At 30.0% G+C, this 24,169-nt stretch overlaps 1 protein-coding gene across 1 annotated transcript; it reads right to left on the reverse strand.

Moving 5' to 3' along the window:
* Positions 1-70: 70 nt before the first annotated feature.
* Positions 71-21,130, reverse strand: LOC124531236. The gene is made up of 5 exons (XM_047105733.1): positions 21,006-21,130; positions 8,123-8,231; positions 1,676-1,855; positions 930-1,066; positions 71-691 (listed from the first exon to the last, which is right to left on the reverse strand). Exons 1-5 carry the CDS (start codon positions 21,123-21,125, stop codon positions 446-448), a joined length of 792 nt encoding a protein of 263 aa, XP_046961689.1. The 5' UTR covers positions 21,126-21,130; the 3' UTR covers positions 71-445.
* Between the last annotated feature and the right edge of the window lie 3,039 nt (positions 21,131-24,169).

Raw genomic sequence — 24,169 nt, forward strand, 5'->3', positions numbered from 1 at the left:
CTCATTTAATTTTTTATGAATATTTTATATTTAATTTTGTTTTTGTGTAAGGTACCAAATAAAACAAATATTATGTTTTTGATTTTATTTTATATACAAATAGAAATTCTTCCCTTAGATAAAATAAACTTAGTTAAACTTATATAGACTTATGCTATTCTGTACAATAATTTTGTACGACGGAAGGGCAGTGTGTGTCGAAGAGATCGCACGTTTAGAATATGGCAAGTCCTAATGAAAAATGATAGATGTGCTTCTTAAAATAGAAAATACGGTGCTGTTCGTATAATTGAAGTTAGTCTGTTATCTGTGGTAGAACTACGGCTACTTTCACTTGTGCATTTATTACACATGAGTATAAACGGACCTCTAAGTAAATCGCGCGTCGAATTACACAATTATGTTAATTGAAGTGAATTTGAAATAAGCTTGTATGTGTTTAAAATCACAGACGGAGTTTAGGGTTGGTGCTTGCTACGTAATTAAGAAGTTCTTCTGAGTCCTCGCAGACCACAGGCTTCTCGTGATAGCAAGCGACATCGTGCCACGCAATACCGTCATTGTACACGTTGTTAAGGACGCTGAGACAGGATTCTGAGGTTCCGTTGATGTCGAACTCAGCGTTGTCAGGCTGACGTTGCTTCTTGTGTCCGGTTTGTGACCATGGGTTGTAGCCCCAACCGTTGGGAATCTATTAAAATAAGAATATTTATATATACATATCGGTTTTGAATCATCTTTATTTATATGAATATTGTAAACAAAAAACTTTCAGTGTTTTCTATTTCCAATAAGTTTTTCGATCGAAAAAAATATGGAAGATCAATTTTGGAGGAAGAGAACTTGAAACTATCGATACAAATAAATTAGTTAGTAGTTTCAACAAAAAAAAAAAAACTATCTAACCAATATTCTCATTTTTCACAAACCTGGTTGGTAGGCGACATCTTTTCGCGGTTCGCAGACCAGAACCATCCGAAGATGTTCTTAGGCTCGAGATCTTTACGCGATTCACATCCCTTGAAGTCGCAAAGACGGCCAGAAGTCCATATGTACGGAACGTCGTCTGGAATTCAGAAAACTTGATTTAGAAGCCTGAATTTGTAAAATATAAATTCATTATTGAACTACTGTGAAATTAATAATGTTTATAAGTAAAATATTGTCAATGAATACCTAGCTGTATATTTCGATAAAGTTATAGAAATATCTCGAGTAGGTACTAAGTTGTCAATATTTTGACAATATTTACTTATAATACAATATTTTTATTAAAAAATAAGATACTACGTTAAATTTAAATAAGAATTATATAAGTAACAAAATAGCGATGTTTCATTTTTTAAGCCCAGGCCCCAAACCCTTACACGTGCTTTGCTTTCGGCTGTACTATCACATAAAGAGTACCTAATCAAAGATTTACCATCATACACACATATAATATACATTTATCTCAAACTTAATTTGTCGTTCAAATTAGGTAAGTAGTTCTGAAAATCTAAAGCAAATAACATTATGAAATGGGGTTAGTTTGGGTAATTGAATATTAAAAAAAATAAAGAATATTAATTAACATAATGTAATTTTGGTCTATAAAATTAGAATTAAATGAAATGCCCACCTATACTACTTCTTAGAATTAGTATCGTCTTAAGAACCTAAGTTGAATACTTACTTTGTTGAATGAGCTTGAAAATTAGATTATTTTCTTCTTGAGTTTCCATTGAAACAAGGTCCATGCAATATTCGCGGCAGATGTTGCGTCCGTCTAACCAGTCTACTTTCCTGTTGGCGAGCTCGGGAACGTGTCCGCTGTAGAAGTAGTTGTGACCACGGTAGAAGAATTCCTTAGGCCCTGAAAACGAAAATTTATTTTTATTTAACATTATTAGCAGTTTCTTCATAACGGTACTTGGTGGTAGGGCTTTGTGCAAGCCCGTCTGGGTAGGTACCACCCACTCATCAGTTATTCTACCGCCAAATAACAGTACTCAGTATTGTTGTGTTCCGGTTTGAAGGGTGAGTGAGCCAGTGTAACTATAGGCACAAGGGATAAAACATCTTAGTTCCCAAGGTTGGTGGCACATTGACGATGTAAGGTATAGTAAATATTTCTTACAGCTTCATTGTCTATGGGTGATGGTGATCACTTACCATCAGGGCCTATATGCTCGTCCGCCAACCTATACCATAAAGAAAAATAACGATACATATTAACGATAAATAGCATTATATGTAAATTAATTGTTAAGAGAGACCCATTGCTAACCAATCTAAGAGACCTATTTCGGATACTTTTAAAACAATAGCTTAGGTCATAGACAATCGGTAATATTTATATCAAAATATATAAACAAGTAAATATTTTTATTTGTATAAATACTGATTCCCTAGCTTTATTGACAAAATTGTTAGCACTTGTTAATGAAAGGAGAATATCGAGGTACGGGTCATTTACAGAACGATAACTTCCATCACGGTCATGACATTGATGGCTTCTAATTGAATTAAATAAATGACTTCAATTCAACCCGACATTTTGTCGTAAAGGCGAACGCGTCTTTACATAACCCTGCGACGACGACCTTTTCGTATTGTGCAACAAGAGTGGTCACCTAACGTGGGTAAGTAAACGCTACAAAAATAATTGTCGGAAATTTCGATTGTTATTCTGTCTGGTAATAAAAACCTGTAACCTCTTTATAAATAATTGACTATAAAAAAAAAAGAAAATAAAATACAACGCACGGAAAACACGTCTGTGGAAATTTCAGTACCAGACAAAATAAAAAATTGAAAAGTTATTTACCTATACATCAAAACTTTTATAAATACAACATAATTTATGCGATTCCATGACATAAATCAAAACTATATTTACATATTGAAGACGTTAATTATTACAATGTATTTAAGCCTAATAAAATAAGTTAACTATCATAAGCGTTACAGTATATGTTTGACATTGTTGATCCGACGACCTAGTCGAACAGATGCGTCTGTCACGCAGTTCCATCTAGGCCAAGGAACATGCATAAGTACTCTTCTACATTTTTTACATACATGATTATTTGACAATAATTGCCTAATGTATATAATTATAGCTATACATAATGAACGAATACACTATAACAAATTTAAGACGTTATTTACAAATCACACAAACGGTATCTAAAGTATTTAAGTCGGTATATGTTGTATATTCGCACACGCTTATAAAGTTGAAAGAGTTACAAGTAGATATATTACAGAAATCTTTGCAAAGGAGAAGTGCATGTAAGTTGAATGTGCTAAGATTCGCACGATGGACAATTATTATAGCGAATGAGGCCTTGTGCTGACAGACAAACAGATGTGTGATTGTCTGAGATAGAGCACACAGCACAATAGAAACTTAGCGAATAGAACTTCGCATTAATCTTCCACGAATAATCTCTAACGATTTAACATATTCAAGCGGTATAATATTCAACAGGTTTTGTTTTGAAATTAATGTGGATATTCAGTATTATTATCGGTAATCTCTTAAAAATAAATATTAATATACGTAGTACGTAACACAATTACATTGTTATTTGTTATATAGTTAGTTGTTTAAATAAAATTATTCAAAGCTATCTTAGTTTTGTAAACAAGACGACTCGAGATAGCTATCAAAGTTGTGCAAGTACTGATAAGTTTATTGTGATTGATTTTTTTGTGTAACTCACTGTGTGATACTTTCATAAATAGACTGTCATAATTATATATAGTTTCAAATCAAATCAATTTATTCAAGTAAACTTCACAAAGAAGCGTTTTTGAATCGTCAACAATTAAATACTACCACCGTTTCGGAAAGCAGCTTCTGGCGAGAAGAAACGGCAAGAAACTCGCATAGTTGCTCTTTTTAAATAAACAATGGTGTTGTAAATGTGCAATTTACAGTAATTAGTGTCCTATGATGGCACCCGAGCCTATCTCATGGCGTTTCTTTCTAAAAAGTAGGTACTCTTTTAATCGATTAATTAAAAAATGTATCAGTTAATTGAAAAAGAATTTAATTGATACTAGGGCTATTTACGACCTTTCTTTTTATAATGACCAAATAAAATAGTTTAAAATATAATTAATATTTCAATTAAATTCAATAATGAAATAGATAAATATGATACATTTGTATAAGGTTATATGCGATTTTTGTATATTCATCTTTACAGATTAGAGCAAGGTAATAAAATGATCAATAATCTCGATGTTTTTAATTTCAATGGCAGTTATATACTAAGATTATTGCTGCAGCGAATTTAAGTAATTTTTACAATGGGTTTATAGAATTGAAAGGTTGGAATCCGATGAAGGTTGTATTGCATCATCCTTGATTTTGTGATTTTATTTTACTAGCGTACGATCTAATGAATGTGAGAATTTATTTTTATGAAGCATACTTTACCAATGATTAAATGTCATGGTTCATACTTAATCCTATATTATGCATTTACCTTAATTTCATCTGATAGTGATTTATAATATTTGTAAAGTTGCATCATAAGTAAAACTTTAGATGTATTTTCCAATTGAATTTCGTATTCTACGTCTGGTTAACTGCTCTACTATGAGAGTTATTTAATACGAGCCATAGATGTTACGATTTTTAAATACCAGTACCATAAACGAGATCAGTAATATAGTCATGTAATATTATAATTGAATATGTAGCTAATACATAAGAGTGGAAAAATATTATAAATAGCAGTGCCGAGAGTAATAGCTTTTTTTGTAAAGAAAGTAGGTCAGAAGAAGCATTTATCCTGATTTCAAATATGGCTCATAGTAAAATTCTGTATCTGTAAATATATGTCATTATTTACGAGTGTAACTTATTTTTAGCCATCATTATGAAAAAAGAAGGTCACAATTCAAATTATATGCGTGTCTTTTTTTTTAAACGATTCTGTTGTCTATTGTCTATTGTATTACAATTTCAAAAACAGCCCCATTTAAATTTGAAAAAAAAGATCCTCCCTGTCTCTGGTACGGACTTCCACTACAACCAGTGAGGAATAAAAATAGAAATGTTTTTGTCACTGGTAGTAAATACGAGGCCAATGCTCGTTATAAAAAAAAATAAAGAATAATTTTGTATCTTTGTGTGAATTTGGGCACATTTCCCTGTATCCACTGCTGGTAATTTTAGTCGAAGCTTAAAACACTAATGACTGCAATGCGATATAAGCTATTGGATCTACATTACACGTTATATTGCCAGTACCCAAATCAGATTTTATGTTAGATTTTAACTTTTAGTTTACAATATCTATTTTAAGAAATAGGGTGTTACTTTAGCTATTTCTTCATCTTTTCAGATTGTTATTATTTGTGGTAAACCAGCCATTTAACACGCGGAAATAAAATTACGTATTTAAATTGCTTGAAATATGAATAAATAAATTGTTTAGATACGAAATTACACTGACTTTCAAATTACAAACATGCTTTCCTACCATGACTAATTAAATCAATACTTACATTTTGCTATTTAAAATAGTACTACAAGTTTGCATACTACAATTTAGTAACTTTGCTTATTCAATGTATATAATTGATTCTTAGTATAATTAGATACAAAAAAATATACAAAAAATAATTTAAATAGTAAATAGTAATGTAGATTAGGTAAGGTATCCTTAATGTTATTCGGCAACAGTTCTTAACAAGTTTGTTACTTTGTATAATAAGATTAATTCCAGTATATTTAAAAAAAACTCAAAAAAATAAGTTGGCTTTACTATCAGTTATCTAAAAATTTCAAATTAAAATTACTAAAATAATTATTAAATAATCAAATTCACTACTGAATAAGCTTTTTGTTTCTAAAGATATGGTTAAAATTATTCGCCACGCTGCTCTATTTCGGGCTGGTATTGGATACTGGATACTCAAGTAGCAGAACATCCGCCATACACTATGATTTATCACGAAATTATTATCGATTATAAAAAAAACACACGAAATAGTTTTTGTTTTTTTTTTTATTAATTCAGGCAAAAAAATGGTAACGCCTTCGCATAGGATTTTCTAGAGTTTTAATTTTTTTTATCCTGTATATACAATAACAAGATCGCGGATGAAAGATTAAATATATTTTGTGCTCGTTTAAGTTCTAATGATATGTAGTCGATATATTCTTAGCAATATCTTGTTTATTTATACTTGATTGTGAAACAGAGAAATAAAATTTCGATAGAAATAACCGAAATTCCATCAATCTTCTTTATTGTTTTTCAAGTTTTAAAATTGCCTTACATTTTTATGGCATTACGTAACATTTTGATCTTGGAACATGGTCCGAATAACCTTATCACATTGACTGGTTTCGATGTTACGTGATTCATTCATTTTCACCATGTCTGTTGTGTAATGTTTCACCGAGTAAGCGGAATTGTTGCCTTAATATATTTCCCGTTTTCAAAAGTACGTGTGTATTCATCTGCTCAATTTTAAGTATAGAGTACGTAGGTACAGGTCATCTTGAAATATAACAGATAGAATATATCAAATAGTTTGCTCTATAGATTAAGGTATTAGTCAGTAATAACAACAATAAAATACCAAATGTGTTAGTACACACACAGAGATATATTTGTAGAGCGTTTATATTTAGTAAATAGTGTTATATTTTTAAAAAGTATCATCCTCGATTACTTCTTCCTGTTTGATTAAAACACATTATATTTTAGAAAACAAATTTGTTCCCTCTTACTAACTGAGCCTAAAGCTAAAGATAACGAACCCACATATAAAGCTTTTATCTTAAATATACAAACGAAACAGTCACTTTTAAGGTTATATAGGGATAAAGCGTTTGTGTTAGACAAGGAAAAGCGCTTTCCTCGGCACGTGCGTCCCGCCGCCCGTGACCTTGGCAGGTCAACGAACTGAACTTTTACTTTCAATGCTAAAGATTTTGTTTTTCAAATACTTAATACTTTAATAACCATTTCATTTTATCCAAAATACATATAAGTAGCTAAATTAAAAGAGTATTATGGATTAATTAAAAAAAAATTATATTCAATTATTATTAAAGGTATTTGCGGACAACGCCGATTTATAATTTAGTTTTAATATATTATGTATGCCAAATTATTTTTCCTCCAGTAGGTACATCACATGATCTTTTAAGGTCGCTAAATAAGAGGTCAAGGCCTCAGTTATGCTAAACTACGAACCACTTAATGTTATTATGTTCAAAACATAAGATAATTATGCTTTTAATACATTTTACTTATAACTTTTAAATGTATGTTTATATAATAACAATGTGACGTCAATAATAAGGCTTATAAGAAAAATATGACTATATATATATTTAATTTACGAACGTTTTGTACTTATGTATCTGTAACTTAAACTGGAGAAGTATTATAAAATTGAATATTCAAATGTAAAACCAGCCTATTGGGTAATTTACATAAACGTTGAACTGGTTTGGACATAAAGTATATCATAGAAGATATCGATGGGTAGTAACCTGTTTCCTAGGTTACACCTTTAGTTTGAACTTTTACTTTATTACTTCACCATACAGAAGAACATTTATAGTTTAGAGATAACGATTACGAAACCAAATATTAAAATCAATAGTATTAGTTTACCGAGTGGTAGCTTTGTGTAAATCCTATTGTACCACCTACCCAATGTATATTTTACCACCAAACAGCAATACTAAGTTTAGCGTTTTCCAGTGTGAGTGAGCCAGTGTAACTACAGGCTGTTCCTATGGTTGGTTGCGTATCGTCTGATCAAAAAAATGAATTTCTTTCATTGCCAATGTCTACACGCAGTGATGACCCTTACCATCAGGCTTTTATCTATGTCCTTTAAGTATAGTAAAATAAAAAAATGTAATGCTATTCAGTTTTGTTATCGTTTAGTCACATGACATATATTATCGACTTCTCGAAGAACAGGCAGACAGGATAACTGTCGTCTCTTTCCTCTGAACATACGTTTTACCTCAAAAATATATGATGCAACTGTACTGCGCTGAGATTGCCAACTCTTGCATCCTGACCTAGTAATGTAATGGTTTGGCTACGGAGGCATGTTCGAATAGCCTAAATTAAAACAAACGACTTACTATTGGCGCATTTCGACGGCACAGGCAGGGATAGGAATCTTCCAGGTTTTTGCGCAGAGGCTAACGCCGCTAGCGCTGTTGCGCACGCCACCATAACCCACGCCTGCATCTGTAGACAAATAAATATATTTAATATAAATAGAAAAATAAATAATTCAGACGCGCAACCATTATCGATACTTTTAACTATAACAGGTAACAAGTAAATTTCAAGTAAAATAATGTTTCATTTATTTTAAAATAAGTAAGAAAATTGTTTTAGAGGATTTTATCCAATATTGTATGTTTGTTTATTCATATACCGAACACGATTTTATTAATATTTATAAATAAATAAATATGAGACAACATCACATACATTACTCTGATCCCAATGTAAGTAGCTAAAGCACTTGTGTTATGGAAAATCAGAAGTAACGACGGTACCACAAACACCCAGACCCAAGACAACATAGAAAACTTATGGTAATCTACATCGACTCGACCGGGAATCGAACCCAGGACCTCGTATTGGTGTACCCATGAAAACCGGTGTACATACCCTTCGACCAGGGAGGTCGTCAATATATTTACAAGATATAGTATGAAAGCTTAAAAGACACTTGTGTTATTTGTTTTTTAAGACTTCATAAATTATGCTATTTCATTGTTATTTAGTATTATTGTGTTTATCGTGATTTACTTCAATAAATTCAACTTTATTAAATATACAAGAGGCTCGAGTGTGTTTACACAAGTATAGTGTTAAATGAGAATAAGTAAAATATATTCATAACGCATTACACGAATGCTTCATCGCTTATTATAATAAATCTGCATCACGCGCCAAGATCGGATTACATACAACGTAACCAAGCAGAAATGTTGATAATAATTAATGTGTCACCGGATGGACTGGTCCAAGGAACGCGTTGCATAAGCAGAAGAATATTATTTTTAACGTTAAACTTTAAGATATATAGGAGCTATTTAAATACCAACGTATCGGCTTAATAGATTTTTAATAGGCCGTCAGAATTTACAAGAATAATGAGCGAGAGGTAATCGAACTCACGATTGACTTTTAGAAGCTCAACATTTGTATTTCGTTACGAAATATCTCATGAGTATTTATTCATATTAACATCATTAGAAAATTACACATTATGTATTTATTACTATCTACTATACACAAACATACACGTTTACTTACATTTAACTTATATTTTGTCGGTTATGTTAGTTTTAAGAATAAGTCCGTTTTTAAAGCTTTTTCACTAAATATGTAGTCACGTTAAGGGATCTTTCGATATACGTATTTTAGAATTTATGAGTTTGCTAGGTTTATCATTTTTGGTGCAATGTGACGTTTTAGTGATCAAGTGATTTAGTGATATGAAAATTCGCTCAATATGTTTGAGTGAATTACTTTAAAAGATTTTAGTAAAGCAAATAAATCAACAAAGTTTCATGGATAAACTAAGTGCGTGTATAAAACAAATGTCTTAATAAAGATGCGTTATTTATTATATTCAGAAGAGAAAATTTATTGCTTATTCTCGGCTCGTAAGATTTATAGCATCTGAGACATTATTGATTTAGTTGCATATATCAGTCCCTTGATAGGCTTCAACAAAGTGTCAGCTTATAGCTTGCGGGACATCGATCAAGCGGCCCTGCAACTTGCAAGCCTATCGCGTGTTGCGCAACTCTGTCAGACGGAACGCGAAACAGCGGGCGCGCCCGAGACGACGCCTCGGCCGCCACCGGCGACAATACACATGTAAACGAAACACTTCGACCTAATTTATTAACAAGCGTAAACTGTTAACCGTGTCACAATCAGTGCGACAATGCAATCGCTAACACAGCCTTTTTTGCTAAATTCCCCTACACTATTATCACACAGCGCTCATTACGTCGGAGTCAAACGTTAAGCAATCTATTTGTCTATTGCAAAGGTCTATCAGAATAATCAATGGATCAAATTAATGTCACTATATGCGTCGATGAGTAAAAACTTGTTGATTTTATGTACACACGTACACGATATGCTAATATAGACTCCATGGCATCAACATAAGAATAAAAGCAGCATGTGTAAACACCCGGAAGCAGGTGACTGTCGTTAAGTGGAATGCAGAGGAGTCGCCTAGCGAGTGAGGCCAGCCTTGACACGTTTTATCGCTTTTAACTGATGTAATTGCCGTAAGAGGATAATTGCGATCCACTTCATCAATATAGAATACAACACGTCACCATAGGCGCAGTTGTGACGGCGCGTCGTGTAATATCAGGGTTAGATCTAATTAATACCCTCGCCTTAGAATCGTGATAATCTAGATTAATGGTAATATAAGCTCACATTATACATCCTCACTAGTTGACATTGAAAACTAAAGACGTACTCTCATATTATCGTCTATCTTGAGTCATGAATATTCATGCGAACTGTGTTTCTATGGTTACCTTCTGATCGCTATGAGTATTGCTGTTTAATAATAAATCAAAAGTCATTACCATATTCATGACGTCAAACTTAAAGTTTTTAATTTTAATTTGATATTTCGTAATCATTATAGCAAGTATCTACCAAAGTACATCTTCAACATTGTGAGGAAATACCATGAATAAAATAATATAATTCGATTATACATAAGTTCGCATAATTTTAAAGGCAAATACACTTTGTTAAGTTAAACCACTAACCAAACCACACGTCGAACATACATCAAACACGCTGACAAATTCAATGGTATTCTGTATGTTTACCAATCGTGAATTTAGTGCGAGGCTCACCACAATGCTCCACAGTTTTGCAAGCTTTCGAGGCCGGACCATCAGATTCGTTCGCGACTCACGATGCTTCGTGATGTGCTTTATTTAGACAATCTAGAACGCCTTGTCAATTCTTGAAACGTTCTAATCATAAGCCACTACGATAGAATGTATTATTTTGTACAAAGGATTTACATTAGTTCGAATCAATAATTTACAATAAAAAATAAACACTTGTAAATCATTTCTTTAAGAAAGAATAATTTATTTGAGATAATACTTTTATATACTCATCAACTCGTAACAAAAATAATTGGACATAATTAACTAAAGCTTGAATATTGTTAAGAAAATTGTTTTTTAAACAAAATAATATACACATAATGTACAAAACACTAAAAAACTCACATAACTATATACGAGGAAACATTTCATTTCAGAGTAATTTTTCAAGTGTCATATTTCACTTCCTAGGATACTTTTTTCTTCAAACTACATATAAGTACGTAGCATTGCTACCAGCCATAAAAGAACAAGTTCCGCATAAAGTTACATCCGTGAATATTCTATCAGGCACTTTAGAACATCATTTGTATTCGACGTTTATTGCAACGCGAAAACTCTTACACTCCATCGGAATTCCATTCATGGCCTAATTTGTTATTTCTTCACAACATCGATGTCTTCATAAACAAGTGAAACTTTTACTGACATATTCACATACAATAATCGTTGTCATAACTTTATTACGATTTGTTAAAATCCTATGTAAGTTAAAAAGTTTTTATAAATATTTTTATCACTGCTTTTATGATGTTAAATAATTGAATGATATATTTTTTTGTAACAAGTTTAAATAATTTAATAGCATTAAATTAGACCTGTGCCTATTTGAAATATATTCAGGAAGTCGTATAGTTTGAAAAAGTTTTAAATCCCAAAAACTATAATAATTTACTATTTTTCCATGATAGTATTTATGATGAACATTTAAAGAACCCTTAAGTAAACCAAGTTTACTTCTTATTTTATCTTGATACATCTTTATGTATACGTAATAAGCTTTTATATGTATTGAAAGAAGAAAATAGAAAGAAGACGACAACACTGAACTCAATCAAATAATAAAGTATTATGAAAATCATTTCATAATATTTTATTTGATTGAAATAGCTGGATGATTTCTAACCCAATCGATTAGTTTATTCGAGTTAGATGATACGGGAGAATCGAGTTTTAGGACTATTTTAATCGATTAATTATTATTCTTAAATAACAAATGCGAAGACTGAACGGGCAGTTGATATCTATATTAAGTTGCATCCGTCAATATTGTTTCTATTTGACATTTACAAAGAATTCGCTAAAAGATAATTCAATGTGAACTTGCACTCATGTTGTAATTTGTTGCAGAAATTTAAACTATATTAAGTCAAAAACATAATAATATTATTAAGATGATATTTTATTGAGTCAATTTAGTATTCTTTAAAAGGCTTTATTGATCTATTTTACATATGGACTTTATATTTTGTTTTGCAACGTATGCAAATTAACTTGAAACACTTATTTATATAGAACAATTTATTCGGAACATATTTGCCGTTTGTAATTGAAAAAAATATCTAAGAGATGTCAGTTTTTCTACTTATCTTATGGCCTATCAGATACACTTGTAACATAATTATACTAGGTAAAAAACCCGGCTTCGCTCGGGTAAAATAAATATAAATAAACGCTTTATTCTTTGCTTTTCATATAACAGATATTTTTTTCATTATCGTGGATCTATAATTAGTTGTTGATAAGTTTCCATCGAGTATATCCCTGCATGAAGTTATTATGTCTAACACAAATTTTGAACGCATCCGTAAACGTCAAAATAGTTTTCAATAGGATTTATCACATGTTACATTGTTTTAGGTTTTATTTCTGTCGTAATCAATCTCTTTCGTGTCTTCTCCATCCTACGTGACATTGGCGAAATAATCTGTGCCTTGTCGGCACAACTAAAAGCCATTAAACCAAGAATTGAATTATTTCTGTCGTTTGAAGTAACGATTAGAAGACAAATTGAGATATTCTTGTCGTCGCTCATATTTTTAAATTAAACGTTTTTTCGTAACGTAGATGCTAAACTATTCTCATAATCCTATATCTCAAATCTCATATTCTCAATATCCTTATCTTACCTCATCCCTTAGCTATGCTGAATATTTATTATTTACCGTTAATGTTTTGTAATGTTTGTATATTAGCAAGGAAATCACACATACCGTCAGTGATATTTACACATTAATTAGCGGAATGATGTATACTCATGATCGCGTAGTCGAAGCCAAGTTCAATGCTGTTTATTAAGCTTACGATTTAATTAGAATATATAACGAGCATCATCTTCGTTTATACATACATTGTAAGCTCCTTATTGCCTCTTAAACACAGATTATACAAGTTATTAGTCTTACACCGATTCACTATTGTATCGCTTTTGCCGTCTGAATGTATGTAATGTTATCATAATATATAACCAGTGATATGTATAACTAAACAAAACCGAGATCGCCCAGTAGTTAGAAAACGTGCATATCTTAACGAATGATTGCGAGTTAAAACCTAGGCAAGCATCACTAAATTTTCATGTTTAATTTGTGTTTATAATTCTATAATTAATTTCATGCTCAGCGATGAAAGAAAACGTCGCGAGGTAATACTCATGTTTCTAATTTCAACGAAATTGTACCATATGTGTAAACACAAACCCACTTTCGAGCATCGTGGTGGAATATACTCCAAAAAAAAAAATTCTCAAAGGGAAAAGAGGCCTTAGCCCAGCAGTTAGAAATTTACAGGCTTTTAATGTTGTTGTAATATAGATATGTATGGCTGTACTGTCTCGTAAAGTAAGTTTTAATATACGGCTTTTATTGTTTATAAAATTTCGAGTACCTACGCTTTGATATCATAATTTCTATGGACTATTAAAAATAATCTCAATGAATCTCATTTAACACTGTCTCTGAACTGTATTTTATGTGTATTATTATATATAATATTATATTAAATATAATAATAAAATATATTAAATGTTTTTCATATTATACATTTATTTAATTCGCTGCGTGGCTCATCTCAAATATATCTTCGCTGCAGTTTCGTCAAACCTTCACTATGATTTGCTTAACTTTGAAATAATTTGACATAACTAAGATTTATAATCGTAAGGTGTCAGTAGTTAGCTGAATAAATAAATAAATTAAAAGCAATTACAACATTCTAAACACTGTTTACATGATCAAAAATCTAATATGCCGTAATACCAAACATATACCAAGAATGTAATATATAACATATACCCTGACCAACATAATACTTATGAGTACATATGAAACATTTTGCAATTACAAGCATTATTTAAATTAGGCACCTCTTTTATGAGTTAAAGTTACAAAATACTCTTGTTTGAAGTTTCCTAATTAAAATTGCGATAGTTTCGACTTCACATTGATGTAATGTGTGCATAATTAAACCTCCTTACGATGGTCTACGCGAACCCAACGTGACACTAATAATCTTTTCATTCATTCAACTCGTGTGAACTTATAATTAATATCAATTACTTTTTTTATTAAAAAATTGATTAATTTATCGGTTTCATAAATATCGCTAAATTTTATTTTCACGTGGGAAGAAACTCTTTTTTGTAAAATCAAATGTATTATGTGTATATTGTAAGGTATACATTACAATTATAACTAATAAAATTTAATATTTATAAGTAATTAATATGAATAATACAATACTACACTATCGCAAATAAAATCAATACAGTGTCAAACAGGACAAATACTAATTAAGAAATCAGTTCAACACTATTACAAGAATAATAATTGTTTCAATATAATTTCGGTACTCCATCTAGTGTGATTTTATCTTGTAATGTCCCACAAACCCTTTCAATACGACGATATATAAATGTATTGTATCGAAATTGATCACATCCAAAACAGAGACGCTTACATGAGTCGTGTCTTGTGCAATGTTTGATCACATCATTGCAACACGTGCCATATCATGATTGACCAAATTACTATAATATATCTCCTAGGTTTAATAATGAGTTATATACGCAACTATTTAACTGGTTTTAAATGTAAAATTATTATATTCGATGATTTGCGACACTCGATAGTCGATCTTTGTAGAAGACATCAACGAGCTCTTCAAGTTCAATTTTATTAACAACTTCCAATGATAAAAACTATTCAAATATATTACGGACAAATATTAAATTCTCGTTAACTTTAACACAAAATTTAAATCATTGAGAAAATGTAATCATCACATTCTTCGAAATTTTAGGAAATATAAAACCTTTTTTGTATAAGTCATAGTCTTTTCTTCTTTTTCAACCGAGTTGAAAAATTAAGTAAGTCTTATGGAGATTATTTAATGCGTATGTGTTTATTATGGTTAGATAAAAACCTATCAGTCGCAGACTAGGCTAAATGCTTTCAACTATGTTTTTATAAAACTAAATAAAAGTTTTTGTAAAAGCTTAGTATTTGGTAGCGCCTGAAAAGAAAATGTTCATAGTTCGTCTCACACAATCTCAATTGTTTTTTTATTTGTTGTAGTTTCTGTTTCTTTTATGACGGTTCATTTATTTTATTAGTTTAGAAATCTAACTTATGGTATTAAAATACCATAAGTTAGATTTCTAAACTAATAAAATGAAGGTTTCTACAACACGACAGAAGTTTAAGCTATCCAAATTCAAATAAAATGGCGTTTTAATTATTAAATGAAGTTTTAATATTGAATTGAATTTCATCGCATTAAATAATTTCACGTATATTACTCCATACCACTATTGTTCCACGAGAGAACCATCCGGCGATTAAACAATAAAAAAAATATGCGCTAAGTTATTATATTCAGCTTATAGTAGCCTTGAACCGTTGCGCAACTTGCCATTTGTCCCACAACCACCACGAGCACACGACCTCAGAATAGAGTAATTATATTAGAAATGGCACCCAGCACAATGTTGAAATAATTAGGATTATTCATTTACTTTTTACATTCCTTTTAAATTTCAGTATGCTTAATAGGTGTCAGTTTTTTTTAATTATCTTTGATTGAAAAATGTTTTATAATTTGCGGTACTCTCGGACGTTCTCTTCGTTTGTATGGTTCGGTACATTGTTGTTAAAATATCCAATCCCTAACCTTAGTACAACTCTGTAGTAAGCTTAACAAACGATTTGCAAACAAAGAGCTAGATGTAGATAGTATCGGATCGTAAACGTGTACATATTTGTTAATGGTGTCTGAGTCTGAAATCATTTTATATCTCAAAACGTGACTACAAGACAAACAAAAAAGATCGAAACGAATAAGTTCTTATATGAAATTATTTTTTAATAAATTTTATTTGACAATAACTAAGTACGAGATAGAATCGTTCGTGTTAATTCTGCAAGACGTTACTCAATTCGGCCTTAGTTGCAGCAGCCCATAATCAGTAGCTCTATCGTATTGCTGCCGTGAGACTCGAATTCCTACTACAATGCTAATATTATTTTGTCTTCTGAAGGTGCCGACGCAAAAAAGTATGTTCTCACAAATACAAAAAGTCGTTGAGGTAATTATTTTAACGCGAGACATTGGTTTATAGACAAATAGTGTACTACGAAAACAAACAGTCATCAAGATACCAAACAAACAATTAATTTAAATAGTAAAGTAGATTTTTACTTAAGAATTATAATTTTGTGGGCTACCCTGCAAAAGCTATACATTTACGATTATCTTTGACGTGTTTTTTTATTACTTCTTTGTTTATATTTTATGTGTGGAAATTATAGCTTAAATACATATAAAGTAACTTAACAGCATAATAGCTAATAATACATATAAAGCAATTTAACAGCTACTGGGCTAAGCCCTCCCAATACAGTGAGAAGATTTTGGAACAAATTTTGCCATGCTGCTTTAATTCAATATTAGATAATACCACCTGGCAGACCCATTTAATAGGTTTCCTCGCTATGTTTTCCTTCCCCATCAATCATGAGATGAATTATAAAGAAATTATTAACACATGATCATCCCGTGATGCTCGCTTGAGTTTGATCTCGTAATGTTCGATTAAGATTCACGTGTCTTAGCCAATGTGAAAATTTAATTTAGTTGTAATATTAGTATAAAAAAGTTATTCATCTTCGAATGACACACATAAATATCGTAACATGGCCGATGAGTCAAAAGAGGCTATTGCATGCAAAACGACTGTCGGACTTCATAATAGCCTGCGCTACACATCTGACATATGAAGTAGTCTTAATTTCAGAACATTTATTTTAAACATATACATTAACATTGTCTGTGCGTATGTGAAAGTATACGTTTAGTTGTTACATTTTTTTAAAGAAATTATTTAGTACTAACTTGTATCGTGTACTTGTGTTACAGCAATTGATTTCAATAAATAAAGTAATATAAATAAAAGTGTCCGGCCAATATGTTTCCTTTCAATAATGCTTTTATCTTCCTTGAATAGTGCCATAGTAAATTTGTTTATCTTGATATGTTTAATTTACGTAAGACTAAATAAATGTAAGCTCGACACAGATTTGGCCGGTTTTTCGTATCCGCTCGAATACTTGTGACGATAGGGTTTTTCATTTCAATGTTTTCAATAGTGTTCCTTTAAAGTCAACGAAAAAATATTAAGTCATAATATAATCCTAAATATTGATATTTATTATTAAAATTTGTTACTAGATCATCTTTTTCCAATAAAGTATAAATATATCCTTATAATAATATTTAATAAAATTGAAATCAAGCCGACCGAAGCAAGATTTGGCACTAGCAAATAGCCGTCATAAAAAAAGAAATTCATATTTGTACGATTAATGTCATGCTATTTTAAAATACAGACCGCAATTTAGATTTCGTTTACTTCATTCAACGAAGACCGCGACGAGTAAACAATATATTAGCTATGCTCTATGTTACATAATCCATTTTAAGATCTATCATACGGATCCATATTACGATACAGTAATATTAAATCAGTTTTATTAAACTGTATTCCTAAAACGATAATCAAAGATAGTCTGTTGTGAAAATGTATTACGAAATAAATAAAAATATTGTAATGTATTTACATGTATTCACGAATTACAATTACAATGAATTTTGTATAAATCATTATAATTACTATTATTGTCGCATACATTATACATTTTGTATGCATAAAGTCATAATAAGCGATGTATATAAAGACAATAGAAATTACTAATTATTAAATTAAGATTATGCAATGTTATTTAGCAATAAAATGAATATTTTACGAATAATACAGAACGATTTATTTATTTTGCAAATATTCAAAGTAATGTTATATTATTCATGCATTTCATTAAATAACCTAAATAAAGGATAACATTTGAATATATTAACAATTAATTAAAAAGTGTTTCATGTTATATCAAAGCCAAAACTACCCTATTTGGTACTTTTACTAGTACTTCTATATAAACACTGTTAGATCGTAACAATATCAAACGATTAAATTAAATCGTCAATCCAAAAGAACAAACACTTAAGCGACAAATTTGTGCTTTTGAAAAATGAAGTTTGAAATATTTTACTTTAAATCTATTTTTTCTCATTTCTCTAACAAAATATGAAACTAGCAATTTCGGAACGCAGGTACTGGCGATATGTAATCCGCGTATTATTCTTTCTTTCGAATCAAAAATATAAACAATTGTATGTCTATGCTCAATATGAAAATAAACGAAAACTTCATATATTTTGATATCCTATTGCGTAAAACACGTTATCTATTAATATTTTTTAACATCAGATTTAAATTTATGAAAATTTAGGCAAAGGTTATTAGCGGAACTTAATTATATACTTTATTGCCTCAAAGGACTATTTTGACTTTGCAGAATAAGAAGTATAAATATGCTTGATTGCTTAAAACATTAAAAAGTTCCGTATCAAAATATTATATATACCTACTAAAATTTGTTTTGAGAATCTTTATATTTTTAGTAAGAAATGTTGAATAAATACTTTACTCTAAAGTTTAAAAAAAAGGTTTTATGTTACATTGTTGTAACAGACTATTTATTATTATGAATATATTCATTTTAATGTACATCATCAACATCCATTTTTGTTAATAGATGTAAAGAATAATAGGAATAATATATTACAAACACTATTTGTAATAAGCCTTCGCAAGGATATGAAATCATATAAAAGTTATATTTACTTGATAGATTCATAACGTTAAACTTTACGTATTTCGTTATCGATTTAAATCAAGAATCTGTATTGCTCGTCCAATACATTATATTCACTCATATTTAAATCTGATGAAACGAGTTTATGAATGTTAATTAAAATAATTTAAGAGCTATGATAAAAAATATCAATCGAATCTGCCATTCGATTTTAGAATTTATCGTAGTATGCTACCGTTTTTGAAGGCGTCTATTTTTAAATATTATTCGTTGTTTTTTTAGTAACTTGAATGTTTTTAATTATTACTTGTAGCTATTATGTTAACACGTTTACATTCAATTTTATAATACAGAATATGTTATAGGTCTATGAAATCATAATAATATCATAATAGTTAAATTATTTATGATTAGTATTAGTATCAATATGGTCATTATATGAACATAAACTATTTATAATAAGGCCTTAATATAATATTTTTTTTGTAAATTAATTTTAAGTTTTCTATTATAATATAATTGATTTTAAGATTTGTATATAATATACAGTAATTCCTGTGGATATATACAAATACATTATTATTTTACAGGCATTTTAAATCATATATTAAATAAATAATATGCAGTATTTTGTATTCAGTAAAAATCACTTCATAATTTGACGTATGATCTTTAAAATGAGTTTATCCGTGTAGGCGTGTGTATTTATAGAAAGGAAAAGTATGATTTATGTCATATGTTTAAAAAGTAAATGTTATTCTATTCTAGACTGTATGACACGACCATTTCTCTAAAATTCTACTTAGAACAGGTTTTCGAATCGAACACTTATCTCAAACATTCGGTTATATATTTTGTCACAGAATATTAATTTGAAAGTCGACATCTTTACCGGTGGAGCGACCTTCATGTTATGAAACTTTTGACTTTGATCCACTAATTAAGAATACAATAAACAATGTTAAGGAATTACTGAGTATGTTTCTTTTTTTAATTTTTGTTTTTTTTCTAATTTAGGGGCATAAATACTTATTGCCACAGCTCAATTCGTTCGAAAATAAAAAAAAGTACCAGCAGAATATTTATAATCATATTTGAATTGTCCGTTATTACTATTTATTCTAAATTATTGATCAGGAAATATTAACATTATTAGTCTCACTTAACATTATTAGACTTTCTCTTAATATTTTCGATTAAACAATCTTTATTAAGATATATTTTTTATATTTAAAATAAAAATTAAAAAAATGCTGTCGATTAAATTTTCCGTCAAAATGTGCGAAAAAATGTTTGTATTACAAGTTAACGAGGACATACACCTTTGAGAATGTAATATTATAGTGATAATAATAAAATATAGTTACATGATTGATTTATCGATTAGTAGTAATATTATAATGTTTATTTTTAAGACTAGTCGGTTCAGCAGAAAAGGGTGCGCGGTAACCTCAACATCGTGTTGCAACTGCAGCTTGACACACATACTACTTTCGTACAATCCTTGTTTGTCAAAATTGAAAATAAAAGGACGCAACTGGAACGGTGGCCAATTTTAATGTCAATCTTTGTGTCAAGCTGTCCGTATAATAGCAGCAATCTTTCCGCGAACTTTGACGCAACTTTACTCAATAGCGTCGCTTCGTTATTAAGTTAATTAAGTCGTTATTAAGTTTATCACAACGGCTTCTTGAAATAGTGGCTTTAATATATTTTTTTATTGTATTAATCTTAAAGCACCTCGCTGAATATTATATTGCTATATATTAAATTTTTGTTTTTAATCAGTTAGTTATAATATAAAATCGTTAATCCCGAATCATCCCTTCGACTACCCTATATAAAATATGACTTACCTTATTTTGAAGATAAAAATACGGCGGGAAAAATTCACAAAGACACTGTTGTAATAGCGCGCGGCTGGTTTGGACGAAGTCTTTTATAGTCAACGTAGCGGGGATGAGGCGCACGCGCATGGTGGGACGGCTTCTCGCGCTGTACATCACCACCGTAACTTGATCTCTGAAGATCCTGGTAAAAAGAACCTTTTGTCTGTACTTAACTGTATACTATACGAAATCTTACATGTCTATAATGAAAACTTATATTAACAATATAAATTAACAGACCTATATGTTAAGAAGTACAGGTAATAAAAATATACTGTTCTTAAATCAGAATAATAAGAATTTTACCGAAAAAAAAATTAAGTAGATATAAAAAATTGGGTTAATATTTGGTTTTTATTTTCATAATTTTTTTTTTATTTAGTCAATGTTTTTTATCGTTAAAATGTGTAATAGTTATTTGAAAAGACTTCTTCTCTACGCTAATGCATCACTAATATTTTGAGATGCCTATTATGTGTTTTTGTTTGTATTTGCAATTCAACGACGATGCATTGTGAAGAAATTTTAGCACATATAACATATATTAAGTCGTAAAGGAAAGGAGCCGTATATTATAGTCTGTCGCTACACCCTGCATACTATGTTACAGTAGAGTCCCAAGAACCAATTCTTGTATCAAAAGACTCGCTATGCAATATATTAGATAAAGAAAATAATAATGTATAAGAAATAAATTGAAATAATAAAAGATAAGTATTAATCGTCATTACATAGTATAAAACAGAGTCGCTTACCGCTGTATGTCCCTATACATGCTTAAATCATTTAAATTTCCCAAGGGATTTTGATACAGTTTCTTTAATATGTAGAATGATTCAAGGAATATTTTTGTATATAATACATGGATAATATTACTATAATATGGATAATATTAATATTATTTGACAGTTAGGAAATACTGATAATTTTAGAAGTTTCTAATGTTATGTCGTAAATAAACAAGTTTTGTAGTATGTTTGGTATCAGTATTGCACCCGTACGAAGCCGGGGCGAATAGCTAGTTTATGTTATATAATTTGAATGTTGTAGTTGGCTTAGTGACTTAGCTGGTACAGCTAGTATCGCCTGTTCGAGTACCGGATTAGTTTGATATAAAATAGAATGAGTTAAAAGTTGATTTTATTGAAGTTATAGCTTAAAATTATTAACTCCTTTGTGTCTTCTCTGTTACTTTAGCAGAATATTTTGCGCGTAACTAGAGCCGATATATTATTTTAAATCTTTAGTAGATGCAATGAAGCAAAAAAAATAAATAACAATCGTTATTGTATATAAGGGAATTTGTACGCATGGATGTTGAATTGCCTAGGAAAGGGATATGTCATTGAGGGAGGCCTATGTCCAGCAGTGGACTAATACAGGCTGATCATACTGATGATAATGGTTGAGAATTTCAGGTAACTATAATAAATTTAATTATCTCGAGTCTTTACCCACTTACACTGACCTATTCAACAATAGTTCCATACGTATTAAGTAAATATATACTATTTATTATTAGATAATAGTTAGGCGGTGATTAGGTATTCTCTTTTATTGACTTTATTGTATTTATCTACTGATGGCTAAAAATTGTTGTAAAATATAAATTAATAAAACTTTATAGCACTCAAACCTTCATCTCCCACTTTACACTTTCAAGGAGTAAATAAAACCAAAGCTTCTCCGTGACTCAAATTATCACCATCCTAAATTTCATCTAAATCAGTTCAGTGATTGAAGCGTGAAAACGTAAGTTACTTTTGCATTTATAATAGTAAGGATACCTATAGTAGTTAGTAGTAGTATATAGCAGTACCTATTTAATATAAAAAATATGGTTTTTCTTTCTTACAGGTAAATGCAAATATTATTTGCTTCCATACAATAAAAACGTTTAATCTACAGCGCTTCTAAAAATTATTAATATTCATTGATAGTAAATTTATATTAATCGCGATGATTTCTTAGTACTGTTATCATAACCTTAAGATCGAACGACGAGCATGTGAGTCACATCAATGGATCTCAAGTTGTGAAAATTTGATATTTTTTTGCAACATTTTGTATCAAAATCATATTATACTTTATTCGAGTAAGCTCTTATAAGCACTTTTGAATACTCATATTACAGCATTTTTAAAATAAATCTACGATAGGTTTGGAATGAGATGAAAATATACATAATATTCCTATCTCACTCTTTTCTATCAATCATATACTTTATAAAATCTCATCTTCATTAATCCAGGCTCATTTATCATCTGTATAATCTTGTGCAGTATACATCATTTATTATTATTTTTAATCTGTAAATGTTAAATTAATTTATGCTATACATACTTTTTGGATTTTACGAATACAAAACTTGGTGTATCGGTTCTATGGCATATTGACAGTGTGACGAAACCATTCCATGGTTAATATTTATTACAAAGCCAATATCTGTGGCGGTAATCACTTACCGTCCTGACCTTCCAATATTAAATCAATCTGTTTAGACTTATGTGTGACACTTCATTTTAAAACTTATTACTATTAATTCAACTGAAATTATTTTACGACTAATGTAGAAAATGCATACATGCATTTAAAGTTCTTATATAAAAGTCCCATAGGGCAGATTTCTAAAATCAAGATATTTGTAAAAACATACCTGCTATTGAGATAGCAGGTATGTTTATAGTATCAAATAACTCAAATAATTTATAGAAAATTAAACCGAATTTATAATTAGAACAGCTATCGAACAAAAAAAAATATTATTTATATTACTTATCTATGAAACTACTCGACCGATTTCTGTGAAATTTACCTACACTGTTCCCCAAGTTGAAGTGCGCCTAACCATAATTAAAAATGATCATCACAATATGACTTAGTTTTCGAGAACTTCCTGTAAGAACATACCAACATACAATTTAAAAAACTTGCTTGGAAGCCTAAATGGGTCATAACACTCAAATTTTATTCAATTCTAACAATGTTACATACATAATCGATGAATCGATGTCGAATTGATAACCTCCCTTTTTAGACGTCGGTTAAAACTAAAAAGTAGATGGAGGTTGCGGTAATAAGTGAGGTATTAAAAGCGACTTCAGATCAAAATCGAATGAAATTTAACGAAG

This window comes from Vanessa cardui, chromosome 7, assembly GCF_905220365.1.
Source record: "Vanessa cardui chromosome 7, ilVanCard2.1, whole genome shotgun sequence".
Lineage (NCBI taxonomy): Eukaryota > Metazoa > Arthropoda > Insecta > Lepidoptera > Nymphalidae > Vanessa > Vanessa cardui.